The sequence below is a fragment of the Scyliorhinus torazame genome, chromosome 21, assembly GCF_047496885.1.
Source record: "Scyliorhinus torazame isolate Kashiwa2021f chromosome 21, sScyTor2.1, whole genome shotgun sequence".
Taxonomy (NCBI): domain Eukaryota; kingdom Metazoa; phylum Chordata; class Chondrichthyes; order Carcharhiniformes; family Scyliorhinidae; genus Scyliorhinus; species Scyliorhinus torazame.
In genome coordinates, this window is record NC_092727.1 from 21,982,632 (window position 1) to 21,999,000 (window position 16,369).

A 16,369-nucleotide genomic window follows, 5' to 3' on the forward strand; every position below is an offset into this window, starting at 1 on the left:
GGATCCAGAATGCGTTGCTTGAGAATGTGGTGGAGGCAAATTCAATCATGGTTTTAAGCACCTAAAGAAAAACAAATTTGCAGGTCTATGAGGAAAGGGTGGAGAAATGGAACTAGTTTGCTCTTGCAGAAAACCAGCAAGGGCTCATTGGGCTGCATCGTCTTCTTTTGTATGTAACCGTTCTGTGAAAAGATAAAATAGATGAAGCAATATATAAAATGCCATGCAACTAAGAAAGTGCACCAATGGTACAGAATGAGCATACATACATTTGGTGCAGTTGGTTTACAATAATTGAACTTTTAGAAAATGCCGAATTGTGTTATTGTGTATCGACTGCTGTCTTTTCTCAATAATAGTGTGATTTGCGAGATGATTCCAGCAACAGATATCTAGAAATACTGCTCAATACAACGGTGTGACTAAGAACTATGTATTTTTTCCTCCTCCTGATGAACTGTTATTTTATGACTGACATTGTTTTTGAAGGTTCTTTGTAATTTGCTCTTTTACTAAACAGAACAATTAACGTTTTCATGGGCTAGAAATGGCAGTGTTTCATCTGACAAATTATAGTGAAAATTACCGTCATTGAGACCTGAATAAATATTACACCCTATAATTTATGGTGTTCCAAACCATGACAGTTGCAGCATAAGAGCATAGCATTCTAAATAGAGAAATGCTTTGAATTGATACTCCCCTTGTCCTTTGACGCGTGATTTTGAAGCTGATTTTTTTGCCGGCCAGTGTTTGCATGAAATCCAGCTGAAAAGTATATATTTGCTGACTCTAAAACAAAGATCAGCATTAGGAACGCTGAGTATTGTAAAATTAAAATCCTGATTACTGTATATATAGAATGTTTACCATAGATTACAGCATTTCCCGATGTCATGGGGTAGCCACAATGGGAAACTCCATTGGCTGGCTGCGGGAATGGAGAATCCCACTGCCAACGGGGACCCGCTGCGCCGGAAAACGGGACTGGCGGGGCGGAGAATCCCACCCACGATCTTTCACAATTTTCTCACGAGGTGCTAATCCAACGCTATAGTCACTGATGGTCTGTTTTATATGTCAGAATAATTTTTAAAGCAGCAACAATCACTTTTTTAATTCCAGTACTTAACTGACAAACAATTGGCTCCTGACCTCATTACAGCCTTGGTCTAAACATGGACAAAAGAGCTGAATTCAAGAGGTGTGATGAGAGTGACAGCCCAGGGCACCAAGGCGGGAGGGGGGAGGGGAGGGGGGGGGTGCAGCATTCGGGCTTGGGCTGATAAGTGGCAAGTAACACTTGTGCCACACAAGTGCCGGGCAATGACCACCTCCAACAAGAGAGAATCTAACCACCACCCTCTTAACAGTCAATAGATTATCATTGCTAAATCACCCACCATCAACATCCTGGGAGTTATCGTGACCAGAAACCTAACTGGGCCCGCTATATTGTCACGTGAGAGTACCCTTTAAGAAATGGGTGTTTAAGAAATGTACCTTTAAGAAATAGAGCTGCTCATGTTACTGGAGTGATGTCAGAGTATGGGTGGAGCTGAGCTCCACTTCTGCTTTTTAGTTTCAGTTTAAGAAAGCTTGGGTGTGTGTGTTTTTCAGTGAGCTGAATCTGAAGTTAGAAGTGAGCTGTGCTGCTGTTGATCTCTGCCATCAAAAGACTATCTATGGATCATTTGGGTGAACTCAGAATTGTAAAAAGGTCTCAGTATTCAATATAAATCTAATGTGCTCCTGTTTGAAGGTTTGTTAGGCCTTTTGGATGTTAAAAGGACAGCATACACATTACTTATGTTGTATTCTTTGGGGGTGTATTTGATTTACTGGTTGCTAAGATATTCACTCTTTGTTTTAAAAAGGTTAACTTGAGTTCATAGAATAAACATTGTTTTATTATAAAAAAAACTACTGGTCCATTTTCTGCTATACCATACCTGTAGAGTGAGCCGTGTGCTCCCCATACCACAATCTATTAAAAGTTGTGGGTCAGGTGAACTCCATGATACACTTTGGGATTCTGTAAACCCTGGCCCATAACAATAAAATAACGTGGCTACAAAAGCAAATCAGCGGTTGCCAATTCTGTTGGAAGTAACTCACCTCCTGACTCCCCAAAGCCTGCCCACTATCTACTAAGCCATCCATCACTATCTAAGCCTTCCACCACTGACACACAGTTGCAGCAGTGTTTACCATATACAGGATCCACTGTAGCAACTCACTAATGCTCTTTAGATACCACCTTCTGAGCCCATGACCTCTATCACCTAGAAGGACAGGCCAGCAACTGAATGGGAGCATCACCACCACCCATAAATTCTCCTTCAAGCCACTTGGAAATCGCTGTTGTAAGTGGCCTTGGAAAACATTTGATTCCTTGGGAAATTAGTAACTATCGTATTTCATCTCCATTCTTGTGTCTTTTTTTAACAAGTACTTGGAATCGCAGTGGAAGGACAATTGGTGAGTAGGAATGAATCTGATATGTTGGGCAGTTGAAGTGTGAAGCTGCAGCAGGGTCATCATTCAACTGCATCTTGTCATCCTTTCCTGGTGACAGCTCCTACCCAAATCTCCTGATCCAGTTATCAATATGAATTACATACATTTACCGAGAACAAAGATTTTATTTGGAGCCCTGCTGGAAGCTTGAGAGCCTAATCAGACTCCTCTTTAATGGCCTCACAGTTGTCTTACTTACGGTTCAAAGTCATTTGAGTAGAATAGCCACTTTGGTTACCCTCTGGGGAGTCATTCCTTCCTGAGGCATTTTACTCACCTTTAGAACAGCAAGATGAGCATAATAGCAGAGAAAGAAGGTAATGCTTTTGAGTAAAAGCTCAGCATGTCTAGTATTGTTTTATTCAGCTTTTTGAAGTAGTGAGCTCATTGTAATTGTCCCATTTGCTTCATAATTGTTGTATCCTATTGGATAGAGTAGGTGAGTACCAACATTTGTCTCTGCTCCTATTTAGAAAGACAATTTGATCACGTACATATGCAGAGCTTTGGTAATGAGCGTTGGGAAAGATTTAGATGGCTGAAATGCCCTTGTACTTGGCTCAAATCATGAATTATTGATGCTAGACATGAATTCAATCCAAGGCTGGGTTACCCTCTTAGCACAGGTGAAAACTTATCCGTAAATGCGGATTGTTCTCCAGATTGCTGATCACAGCGTTTTCAAAATTTTATGGAAAGCATTGGTGGATCTATCAATTTTTGAAAATCGTTTTGTTTGTACGAAACTTTCTGAGCACAGGAAGAGAAGATTTATAAGCATTAAATTCAGAAGGTTTATGCGTATGAAGGCCTTGGACCATGAAGCTCAACTGTGAAGAATCTTTCATTGAAATATCACCAACATTTTACTAGATGTTTTCTTCGGAACAGAAGTAACCTAATTAAGGCCCAATTACAGGTTTTTTGATTATAACTCTTTCCTATTATGTTTTGACAGCTCTGGTTCCTGAAATCCTTGGTGAGGAGGGTTATAAGAAAACATGGCAGCTAGTGCTGGAATCCCTTCAAGATCCTATGATAAACAGGTTGGTACAATATAGGATTCTGCCTTTGTAGTGTTCAATTTACCATGAATATGTGTCAACATGCACCATCCTGTTTTGGAACAATATCACTGTTCCTTCACTGTTGCTCGGTCAAAAAACTGGAACTCCCTAACAGCACGTTGGGTGTATCTAAATCAAATGGACTGTAGTGGTTTAAGAAGGTGGCTCACCTTCACCTTTTCAAGAGCAGTCAGGGACGGTCAATAAATGCTGCCGTGCCAATGGCACTCCCATCCCATGAAAGATTTTTTTCAAAAATCCATTTAGAATGAAATGCTCACTTGGATTGACATGATTTGTAATATTACAGTCAATCTCCATAACCTTGGGAGAAAAACTGATCCAAATAAGTTCCCTTTGAATGAATTTACAATGTTATTATACAAGGAAAAGGGTACTCAACTACTCAGTTCCATCCATGCCTATTATTTAGCAGAAATAAATAAGAATCACACTTGGCAACTGCTGGTATTGTTTGTGTGCATTTGGTTTTTAACCTATTGAAGTGCTCTGATGAAGTGCGTCCTCCATGGCTAGAAATTGTGAGGTGGAAGGCTGCTGAGCTTTCACTGAGGCTGCTTCAGATGGCTGTGCTAGGCAGCCACAAGCCACACAGGGCCTTGAGAACCTGTCTACAGTCCACAATATTGCAGCATGGGCCAGACAGTCTGGGCAAATTTTCACTGCTTTTTCTTTGTTCAAGGGACTACATTTACAAAAATGCATTGTTTGGTTGGCAAGACTTCTCATGGCACTTTCTGGCCACAGAATTATTGTTGCCAAGGTTAGGCAAACATAGAATCCACACAGTTCGCAAATCCACAAAACAGCAATGAGATAACTGGGGCGAGATTCTCCGACCCCCCGCCGGGTCGGAGAATCGCTGGGGGCTGGTGTGAATCGCGCCGCGCCGGTTGGCGGGCCCCCCCGCGCGATTCTCCGGCCCGGATGGGCCGAAGTCGTGCCGCTAAAATGCCTGTCCCGTTGGCGTAGATTAAACCACCTACCTTACCAGCGGGACAAGGCGGCGCGGGCGGGCTCCGGGGTCCTGGGGGGGGCGCGGGGCGGTCTGGCCCCGGGGGGGTGCCCCCATGGTGGCCTGACCCGCGATCGGGGCCCACCGATCCGCGGGCGGGCCTGTGCCGTGGGGGCACTCATTCCCTTCTGCCTCCGCCACGGTCTCCACCATGGCGGAGGCAGAAGAGACTCCCTCCACTGCGCATGCGCGGGAATGCCGTCAGCGGCCGCTGACGCTCCCGCGCATGCGCCGCCCGGAGATGTCATTTCCGCGCCAGCTGGCGGGGCACCAAAGGACTTTTCCGCCAGCTGGCGGGGCGGAAATTCGTCCGGCGCCGACCTAGCCCCTTAAGGTTGGGGCTCGGCCCCCAAAGATGCGGAGCATTACGCACCTTTGGGGCGGCGCAATGCCCATCTGGTTTGCACCGTTTTGGGCGCCAGTCGGCGGACATCGCTCCGTTTCCGGAGAATTTCGCCCCTGTTGAGTAAATCAGTTTCAGTGTTGCTGGCAATAGATTGATGGAGACATCAGGGAAATGTTTGAGAATCGTGTAGGCAATGCCTCAATCTGACTTCTCATCCAAAAACCCTGGTTTAAAGGACAGTACCTATAGAGTATTGTGAGAAGTGTGAAAAACAGCTGTGTAAATTTAGGCATCAGTGTTTAAGCCAAAGTCAAACATTGCTGAATTGCTGTCACATTCTCAAAACGGTGTAATACTAACCAAGTTTTCAAAAGATATCAATTTATTGAAGGCATTAAAAAATAAGAGTCAGATGTATTTTTAGACTTTACCGACCAAAACTAAAAAAACACTGCAATAAAAATAAACTGCTGTGTTATATAGATCTTTCACTTCCTGAACCTTGTGGTTTTAAGAATATCCATTTTTCAATACTGTGAAAGTGGTTCAATAAATTTTAGAGCTCTACAACCATCAGGGAAAGAAAGGAAGAGGATCATGTCCAGGCAGGAAGTTTGCTTTTCTAGCAGTAGAAATAATTCTTTGAGCCGAGAGGTCCTCGAGGGTATTTCATACAGTACCAAACAGCAGCGAGGAACTGCCACTGGATAAGGTTACTCTGCAGAGAACACTTAGATGGTTTACTTTATCATTTTCCACAAGCCACCCACATTTAAGTAGAAGTCAAAATACAAAGTTACACTTTGGTCATTTTTGTTTTGCTGTAACCGATCCAACACTCATAAGTGCTCCACCCCTACGATTCACATTCCTTCATCTGCTACCCATTTTTAGATTTACAATTAACTCAAAAACAAATGAAGCTGTCAGAAACAATGCTGTCAGAAACAATGCAAATTTGAAAGTTAGCTTTCCATGTAACACAGTTAACCCCAGTTTTATGAAATTTAGTGTATCATAATAGGGTTTCAAATTAACCGGTTTTAAAGATGTTGATTATTGCACAAGTAAGTATATGGAACACTTCTCTGACATACAATTTTTTTAATATTTATATTTATAGAGCTCCTCCGTGTCAGATAATCAGTATAGGGTCGATGTTAGGTTGGGGGGAGGGGGATTGTAGTCTTAAGTGTTTCTATCTTATAAGATTGGCAATTTTTTTCTTGATCCTGCATACCAAATATAAAGCATCTTGTTTTTATAGGTGTTTCTTTATATTTTAGAGTGGAGGACTATTTTAAAGTGCAGTGAATAAGACGTTGTACGGTCTGGCTCCTGGTCTATAGAATATGTGAACTAATACTTGCAGTTAAATTCTTGACAAAATACAAAGGGGCAGAGAACCACAGAATACTTGCCAACTTTCCTCACCTCACCTAACAATTTTCAATCCTTTAAACAATAGTTACGACACCCTGGCCTAGTGCACGGTCAATTTCAGATGCACTTGACCCAGAGTCGCAACACAATTGAATATCCAATAATTTTTAGAAAAATGCCCGACTGTAATTATTGGGCAGCCAAGAGCCAAAGACGTTGAGTATTTTTCATAAGAATGATTGGTTAATTCAATTGTGTTGCGACTTCAGGTCAATTGGGGCTGGAATTAACCGTGCACTAGCCCAGGGTGTTGTAACGATAACAGGAGCTATAATGAAATATGCATCAAATACAACTGGTTAACTATTATCTAATTCCTGATCCCCCACTTTAATTTGTCCCCACCCTCTACACTCGCACACAAGGCAGACAAACACTGAGGGGGTGAGAGGGGTGAAAATAATAAAGATGAAAGTCAAAAGATGAGAGTCTTTGTTTCAGATGGTTGCTTCTAGCACCTTTGCTTCAATCCAGGCATTCAGTTCGAGGTTTTCGCAGTAGATTCATGCAGATTCTGTGTACAGCTATGCATCTTTTCTCAATCTAGGCTTCAGTTAGAGGTTTTCACTGTAGATACAATCAGGTTCTCTGTAGGTTCAGAAATGCATCAACTCAAAGCATTTCTGGAGAGAGAAGAGAGGAAGCAGGTCCTTTCTCTGTGTCCAGGTCTCAACTCTGCTTTCCTTAGGTCTCTGGAAATCATCCCACTCGGGCAGGATCCAATCACCACCTGTTACCGGGCAGAATCTGGTCTTTTGGCCAGCTCATTGGCCACCAGCCAATCAATCGAATCAGAGTCTCAGAGCTTGGGCCTTGCTGTCCAAAGCTAGCAGCACCATATACTATGTTGTAGCTTCTTGAATTCCTCATTTTCTCTCTGCTGTTTGACTTAAAATACATGCCCAATAAGCATCCATGGATCAAAAAGGATAATGGCAAAAATAAAGAAAGGGGAAATAAGGGAATCACCAGGCAGGACTCTTAAAGAATGCACAAGACTAATTTTACATAGTAGGAAAGATTCAGTCACATTTATGTAGAATTTATAGCTGATAATTTTAATAAAGCAAGAGAAAATGGGCTCAATTTTAATCTCTCTGCTGCCCTGATTTCTGGTGTGATTGAGGCAGCACCACAAAAATTGACTTCTTGTCATTTGAAACCCACCTCTGTGATTTTTGCATCAGCCACAGTGTAGGCAGCCAAAACAGGCAAAAGCTTCATGAAGAAAAATTTAGATGTTAGGAGATAGAGGACTGGGCCTGCCCAATAGTTATGAAAATTGAGACCAGGACCTCTCCTAATATATTTACAAAAAGAAGTCCTGAGGAAACCCAGTCTGGCCTGTGATTAGGATCCAGTCAGCTTCAAATTGTATGAAGCTAGGCTTTGATATAAGTTGAACTAAATGTTTGTTAACAGCATAGTCTGCTTTGCCAATCCCTGTCACACCATATAAAGTTGCATTTTAGTTTTTTTTAAACAGTATTTTTGGCTAACAGTTGGTACTATCCGCAGGATAGGAGTAGTTTCACGGAACAGGGAAAAAGAGTGAAAGCCTTGTTTTCTAGCTTAACCTTTGAAAGCTGTTGTGCAAATAACTTGTTTCTTAAATCTTTTTTTAAGTCTCATACGTGCTAAAATTCCTGAAGTGGCGTTTAACTTTTTATTGGAAAAGAATTACATGTGCGTACATTTTATATTTTTGGAAAATTTGGTTAGAACATAAATGTTCAGTAAATAAACACATTTTCTCGCTCCAGTCATCTGCTAAGTTGCAATTATCAACACCAAAATGACCACAAATGAGATTACATTGCTGTAGATAGTGGTCGTCTTTGATTGGCTCTTGAAGCAGGAATAATACTTTTTAATAGGAAAAATCAATAGGAAAATAGACCTAATCCATACTATTCTGCCAATTCAGGTTGTAGCATTTTGTATGTTAACCATGCTTCAGTTTCCCCTATTCCCCCTTTATGTGCAACCAAACTATATTATCTTGAGCAAGAAATAAAATAGCTTTGATTTATTTATTATTTGCTAAATATGTCCAATTAAGACTTGAATATAGATTTTTATAGAGAGCAGGGTACGGACCTCCTAAACCCAAGTAGCATATCAGCATAAGAGCATGTTTGCTTGACAGACAAAAGGTATCCACAATCATCTGGCTCAGAGGAAAAACCGTGCTAAGTACCTTGGGATCTTAATGTGAACACTGGCTATTTCTTCCTCTACCGTACACATTTTTCAGTCTCAGCCCTCTTCACAGCAAGTTATTCAAACCAAAGAAAACCTTCAGAGGGTTATGTTGTAACCTTCAACGTTGACGTGACCTGAGTGGGAGTACAGAATGGTGACGAGCAAGCTGATTCAAAAGTCAAGGCTCAATTCTAGTGTTTTTAACAATTCTTTCAGCTTTGCCCTTGCAAGTCTTAAATTATAAAACAGTGTGGCCATTCAGTTTTTTTAAAGCTTAAATCTAAGTTTCAGATTGTCAGTGAGAAACACTCGTGTATTAACATTTAACACTAATAATTTTCATTGTAAACTAGATTTCAAAATTAAAGTGGCTACTGCTGCAAAATTGAAACTGCCTTCAGAGCAGTAACCTCGTATTAGTTCACCTGATGTCCCTCTACCTCATTGTATTTCTCCTCCTTCCTCCCATACATAAATAAAGGGTAACAGTATAAACTGTCCATAATAATTTTACCACTGAAGGGAAGTTATTTTGTTCAGTGTGAGTGATGAAAGCCTGTTCAGATTTATAACCCATTGAACTTTTTTTCTTAATGTCTCACAAGGAAAACTATAGGTTAGAGACTCAACCCCTCATAGATCCATTTTCAACACATCTATCAAAATGCTAAATAATCATTAATACATAACAACAGGACATTTGTTGTCTCAGCACATTAGAACATAGAACATACAATGCAGAAGGAGGCCATTCGAAGGAGTCTGCACCGACCCACTTAAGCCCTCACTTCCACCCTATCCCCATAACCCAATAACCCCTCCTAACCATTTTGGTCACTAAGGGCAATTTTATCATGGCCAATCCACCTAACCTGCACGTCTTTGGACTGTGGGAGGAAACCGAAGCACCCGGTGGAAACCCACGCAGACATGGGGAGAACGTGCAGACTCCGCACAGACAGTGACCCAGCGAACCTTATTTGACACTGTTCCTATTAAATATTTCCTGGTCTGTTTTTGTTTTGTTCTCGCATGTTCCCAACACCATTCACTATAGAAGAATTTATTTCTACATCTCTTCCCAATTAACCTTTTTAAACCAGCTACCAAAATATGGGCATGATGTGGGCGGCTGCACTCATTCCTCCTCTGTAAGAGGAATCTCTAGCCTGGCGGAGATGGAAAGCAATGGCAAGTTATATATTTCCATAGCATAAGATGTCTTGAACTTAAATATTGATACCAGGGCAACCTGGTATTTACATACACTAGAATTAGAAAAATCTATCGATACAATTTACCTTCGCGCAAACTGATTTTAACACACTGGCATCCATTCAGTTTATTTGTTTTTCAATTATTTTCATCTTGTTTCTCCACATTATTAACATGGCTTCTTGAGTGGCTGCTCATATATAAAGTCATTTTAAAATTTTTTGATAGCATCCACCACTCTTGGAAAGAAATCCAAATACCAATTAAATCTGAGAGTTGGACGTCATTTACGGCAAGCACTTGGCATGATATTCAAGTCTTCAGTATTTCACTGTATTGCATTTTAATCAAAAATACTTAAAACAGTTTTTATTTGGACTGAAGCTGAAACTCAGTTGTATTCCAAGAACTGTCAAGATTTCACGCACACCTCTCTCTTCAACCTAACTGTACCATATGGGACAAATCTATGTTTTGTTTCTAAACCTTTGAGGACTGCGGTAGCATTTGTGCACCACATCCAGAATAAATCCTGATTATATTTTATTTTCTTCAGAGACTTGAAAGACAGATTAATTTCACAGGTGTCTATTAAAATCGCTAGATTTTATGAAATTCAGCTCAATGCCTGAGGAACTTTACTCTTCAAATTCTAGTAAATTAACATGTATTTCACTTTTGTAGTGGGTTGGGATACAGTTTTTTTACCTCCGCGTATTATCTTTGTCTCCATCCCAGAGCGATTGGATCAAACTGTCCTCTTTCACTGAGAATCTCAAGTGTAAAGAGTTGAGAGAGTCTTCACCAAACTCTTATACACTATTCTGCAGTGCAATCTTAGTTTCATGTTAGTTGTCAGATTAAAAGAACATCTTATGACTGTCACACCAGAACAATAATTGGATCGTCCTCTTGTACTTGGGGCTACAACTTGTTAAGGAAAAGAAGAGGAACTTTGCAGTGAACCCTGGCAGTTTAATGCTGACACTCACTAAAAAAACTAGAAAAGTACACCTTTGCAGAGACTTATATCTCTAAGATTGAAAATAAATCTTGAAACACACAGACATGGCAAATCTTTTTATTCATGTTGATAAGTACAAAATGTAAATTGAGTTTTATTGAAGCTGCAGTTCAGTTTGGCAGACATGTGCATGTTCTTCCTTAGTTTTTGGAAACATACCTTTTGCACACATATCAGCAAATTGCCCACAGGCTCCAAACCAATACATTCATTTTAGAGCTTCAACAATATAGGTTGCTGCTGAAGCGAAGAATTTAAATAAGAGAGCTTTAATCCACATGACTTCTGTTAAGCCTGCAGTTTGAATTTCCTGGCTGATGTGCCGAAGGTCCTAAAATACACCAGATTTGTTGTGAAGAGGGAGGAATTATGTTTAGGCTATTGTTATGCCCTGTTTTAAGGTCAACTTACTGGCAGCATTGGTGGTGGCATAAGAACAGAGCGCTTGCATACTCTTACAGTTGCAGGTTGTGTAAACCAGGAAAGCTGGTAGCAGTATTCTGTAGTATCTGAATTAAGCATTTCATTTTTCTTAATTTTTCTATCTGAATTTACGTAACCTTTGATTATCACAAGTGGTTCCAATGGAATAACAGAAGTTCTGAAATACTCTTGCAAATATTGATAAACTTAACACAATCTAAAATAATCTGTGTTAAATTAAACAACTCCCAAGAGATGATGTGAAGATGCCGGTGTTGGACTGGGGTGGGCACAGTACGAAGTCTTACAACACCAGGTTAAAGGCCAACAGGTTTGTTTCAAATCACTAACTTTCGGAGAGCAGCTCCTTCATCAGGTTAGTCTCAGGTGTGCTCTGAAAGCTAGTGTTGTAAGACTTCTTACTATGCCAACTCCAAGAGAGACAGATTTATTGGCTGAAGATTGGGGTTGTATATTGGCAGTTGCAGTTTTGTAAACATTTGCACTCCAAGATGCTAGTTATTTGAAAATTAAAAAGTTGTTGAAGCAGAAGATTCACATCAAGTTAATGTGTCTTTCTGACATGAATCTCCACATTACTCCAAGAATAAAAACTCAAGAGGAAGGGGGAGGGGGAGTAGATAGCTCAAGCTCTAATGGGTATTAATTAACTTTGGCTAGTTGTCTGAGTAACCCTTTAGGAATTGGAGGGTGAGATTAGTAGCTTCTAGTTTAGATTATACAGAGCCAGTCTAAATTTAGTTTCAACGGACCAGTATGAGATTTTGATGACAGTTAGCTGGAGGGTGATAATTCAGCAGAAAGAACAGACACTAGAAGGCTTGTATATTATACTTCAGATTGCGTTTGATGTTCGCCAGTACTTTTTTCATCAATCCATACCCTGACACTATCTGCTCACATTCAGTTCCATTTAACTTATTGCTCTTGTACAAAAATTCTGAATGTAAATGAGAGAATTTGGTTTATACCAGATTGGAGGTAGAATTGTATTTCAGAATTTGAGATTTAGAAATTGCATTTCAGAATTTGAGATTTAGAAAAAAGCATTTATGGAAAATACTAGGACTGTATCCATACAAGATTTATTTATTAAGGAAACAAGGGAAATCTTTAACCCCTTCACTCTTAAGTACTCAAGGAATCGTCAGGGGTTTAATCAGAATGATGCCTAACTTCGGCCCACCAAACAATCTTACATCAACCAACTTGCATTATATTAGTTGTTAGATTACATACTCCATTTAGGATATGCACACGCTACTGCTGAATTATTTATTGTTAAATCATCAAAGAAGCCAATTAATAAATTAATGTACTCACAAATCTTTATTTAAAAAAAAAATGTAGTGTACCCAATTAACTTTTTCCAATTAAGGGGCAATTTAGCGTGGCCAATCCACCTAGCCTGCACATCTTTGGGTTGTGGGAGCGAAACCCACGCAAACACGCGGAGAATGCGCAAACTCCACACGGGCAGTGACCCAGAGCCGGGACGAACCTGGGACCTTGGCGCCGTGAGGCCGCAGGGCTAACTAACCCATTGTGCCACCGTGCTGCCCCCACAAATCTTTATTGATAGTATCATCAGAATTATCATTTAAACTAGGACATGCTATATTCAATTTTATAGCCGATATGATTGAATGACATAATGAATAACAGAAATTGCAATGGCAGTTCAGCTATGTCTTGATAGTTCAGCATTAACGGATTTCCTGTTTATACGATTGGAATCGGAGATATAACTCGGTGGGGTGAATAGATTATTGAATAGTTGACAAGTTAACAGCATTGGATAGCTGTTCTGATCATGCTCATAGTTAACAATGTTCCAGAAGTTACACAACCTCACTGTCTAAGTTTAAAAAAAAAAAAAATTTTTTTATTAAAGGTTTTCATAAAATATCAATAACAAAATGAGACAGAAAAAAGAACCCAACAGGGTTAAGCACAAAACACAATCTAAAAAAGCAACCCCCCAAACCCCTCCCCCCTGTACATAAATAATAAATTAACATTAACACCCCGACTTAACACAACAGGTGTATACACCCCCTCAGACCCTCCAGTGTAAATAACATAAACAAAAATAAAGTAACCCCCCCCCCCCCCCCCCCCCCCGAGCTGCTGCTGCCATTGACCAATGTCTATCGTTCTGCCAGAAAGTCTAAGAACGGTTGCCGCCATCTAAAGAACCCTTGTACTGACCCTCTCAAGGTGAATTTCACCCTCCAATTTAATGAACCCTGCCATATCGCTGATCCAGGATTCCAAGCTTGGGGGCCTGGCATCTTTCCACTGAAGGAGAATCCTTCGCCGGGCTACCAGGGACGCAAAGGCCAGAATTCCGGCCTCTTTCGCCTCCTGCACTCCCGGCTCCTCTGCCACCCCAAATATTGCGAGCCCCCGTCCTCGCTACGCCCTTCCAAAATTCCTCCAGCGCTGGGCACGCCCAGAACATATGGGTGTGATTTGCTGGGCTCCCTTTTTTAAAACATCTGTTTATTGGAGTTTTTCAAGTTTTACACAAAATCGTAAAATGAAAGCTGCAGGTGACAATTTATAACAGGTACAATACAAAATAACAATCATTACAGCATTAGGAACAACAAGCCTGGATGATTCAGGGACAAAGTCCCTAACAGGCTCCCCCCCACGGATGCATGACCCGTCTGCACCTGAATGAGATACAGACAACAATTTAGACCTACATCACACCCATAGCTTAAAAACAATACCCGGGAACTCCAACACTAGGGGAACTCGACTAACTCTTATGGAGCAATTTGAACTCTTCTCCAAACCCAGGCCGGAACAGGCAGCCATACTACCTTTTGAGATGGCAAGCGATAAGGACAAATTCAAGGAGAGGAGGTGGCACAACCAAACCCATGTTAACAATCCATGGTCTCCCACAGAGAAAGTAAAAAGAGACCAAGAAAAAGAACCAGATGGATTGGAAATGCTAAATTGCCCCTTCGGGATCAAAGATATGCAGGTTAGGTCAAGATCAATGCTCGGTGTTAAGGGGATAGGGCGGGAAGTGGGTCTAGGTAGAGTGCTCTTTCAGAGGGTCATGCAGACTCGATGGGCCAATTGGCCTCCTTCTGCACTGTCAGGATTCTACGGAATCGAACCCCCACAACTCCAATTCCCAGGGCCAAGGACAAAACAGAACCGGCACCGCACCCATAGGGCAAAAGGCAGCCAAAAAGGTCAAGATCCAAGATTCAGGAGAAAAATAGCCTAGTCCCAGTCAGAGAGAGAAGGGGGAAACCCTCACCAGAATGGGGGAGCCGTCAGAGCCCGCCGTCTATCCTGAAATAGACACCAGGATAAATGATCTTTCCACTGGTGCACGAAGAAAGTAGACATCAAAAATAAAGCAGGAGCTATAACGGAGAGCATCTTTCAGGATCCTCTAAGGATTTCAATGATTGGAACACAATGCTTCCAGCCTGCTGATAGACCGAGCCCAGGCCGTCAACAACCTATGCTCCCGCAGTGGGGGAAAGCCCAACCCTCTGAGTCGACACCTGGCACAGGACCACACAGAACCAGAGCTTGGAAGGCCACCCCAATCACAGGCTTTAAAGACAGGATTAAATGTGCTCCAATCGAATTTGAGCCATCTGCCCTCCAGATCGAGATTCCGGAAACATGATGGCCAGTTTTCAATCACGGCCGGGAACCTCTCGACCATCTCTATAAAGATGATCTCTCAAACTTTTTTTCAGTGTCAAAACACCATCCTTCATTTTCAAAGAAAGCACTTGAGTTTCATTAACCAATTGAGAGACACATCTTTGAAGAACTTTGCTTTTAATATAAGTCACCTTAATTGCCAAATTTGCTACCCCTGATGACTGCTGCTTACTATAGCATTGGTATCCAATCGTACCAAGGGGTGATTTAACTCCCCTAAGTTCTCAGGCTTTTTTAGAAAGCGTCTTCTAGAGTTTCAGTTAAAGAGTAATTTACATGCCCTAACACACTGGGTGTGATCTACTCGAACAGGGACAAAGTCCTGTAGCGCACGCCTGATTAGCTGGATGTTTCCCAGCGCTCGGAGCGCCGAGAACACCTTGCTATCTAACGCCCATTCGGGTTGATCGCGGGCTTCAGCGCAGAACGTGCAGCCGTTCCTTGCACTAAGAGCTCCACTCGCTGGAACTCAGTGAGAGGAGAGATTGGGGTGCTATTTTCTTTAATATAAATTTAGAGTACCCAATTATTTTTTCTCCAATTAAGGGGCAGTCCCTGAGGTGTAGGTACACCCACAGTGCTGTTAGTGAGGGAGTTCCGTTATGACCCAGGAACAATAATGGAACAGCAATATGTTTCCAAGGCGGGGTGGTGAGTGGCTTGGAGGGGAACCTCCCATGCGGTGGGGTCCCCAGGTATCTGCTGCTCTTGTCCTTCTAGATGGTCGTTGATGTGGGTTTGCAAGGTGCTGTCTAAGGAACCTTGGTGAGTTACTGCAGAGCATCTCATAGATGGTACACATGGCTACCACTGTTCATCAGTGATAGAGGGATTGAATGTCTGTTGAAGAGGGAGCAATCAAGCGGGCTGCTTTGTCCTGAATGGTATCAAGCTTCTTGAGTGTTGCTGGAGCTGCACTCATCCAGGCAAGTGGAGAGTATTCCATTACACTCGTGACTTGTGCCTTGTAGATGATGGACAGGTTTTGCGAGGTGGCCAGGTGGTGGGTTACTCGCCATATGATTCCTAGCCTTGGACCTGTTCTGGTAGCCACAGTATTAATATGGCGAGTCCAGTTCAGTTTCTGATCAATGGTAACCCCCCCAGGATAGGATATTGATTGTGAGGGATTCCGCGATGGTAATGCCATTGAATGTTAAGGGGCAATGGTTAGATCCTCTCTTGCAGGAGAGGATCTAACCATTATATAGTCATTGCCTCGTACTTGTGTGGCGTGAATGTAACTTGCCACTTGTCACCCCAAGCCTGTCCAGGTCTTGCTGCATTTGGACAGGACTGCTTCATTATCTGGGGAGTCGCGAATGGTGCTGAACATTGTTATTTGTGAACATCTCCACTTC

General features: G+C 41.7%; 1 protein-coding gene across 2 annotated transcripts in view; it reads left to right on the forward strand.

The window, feature by feature from the left end:
* snx19b (sorting nexin 19b) overlaps positions 1-16,369 on the forward strand; it is a 222,788-nt gene that overhangs the window by 201,823 nt on the left and 4,596 nt on the right. For both annotated transcript variants that reach the window (XM_072486614.1, XM_072486613.1), the window contains one exon: positions 3,479-3,566. In XM_072486614.1, coding sequence (XP_072342715.1) covers positions 3,479-3,566 — 88 coding nt within the window. The remainder of the gene's footprint in view (positions 1-3,478; positions 3,567-16,369) is intronic.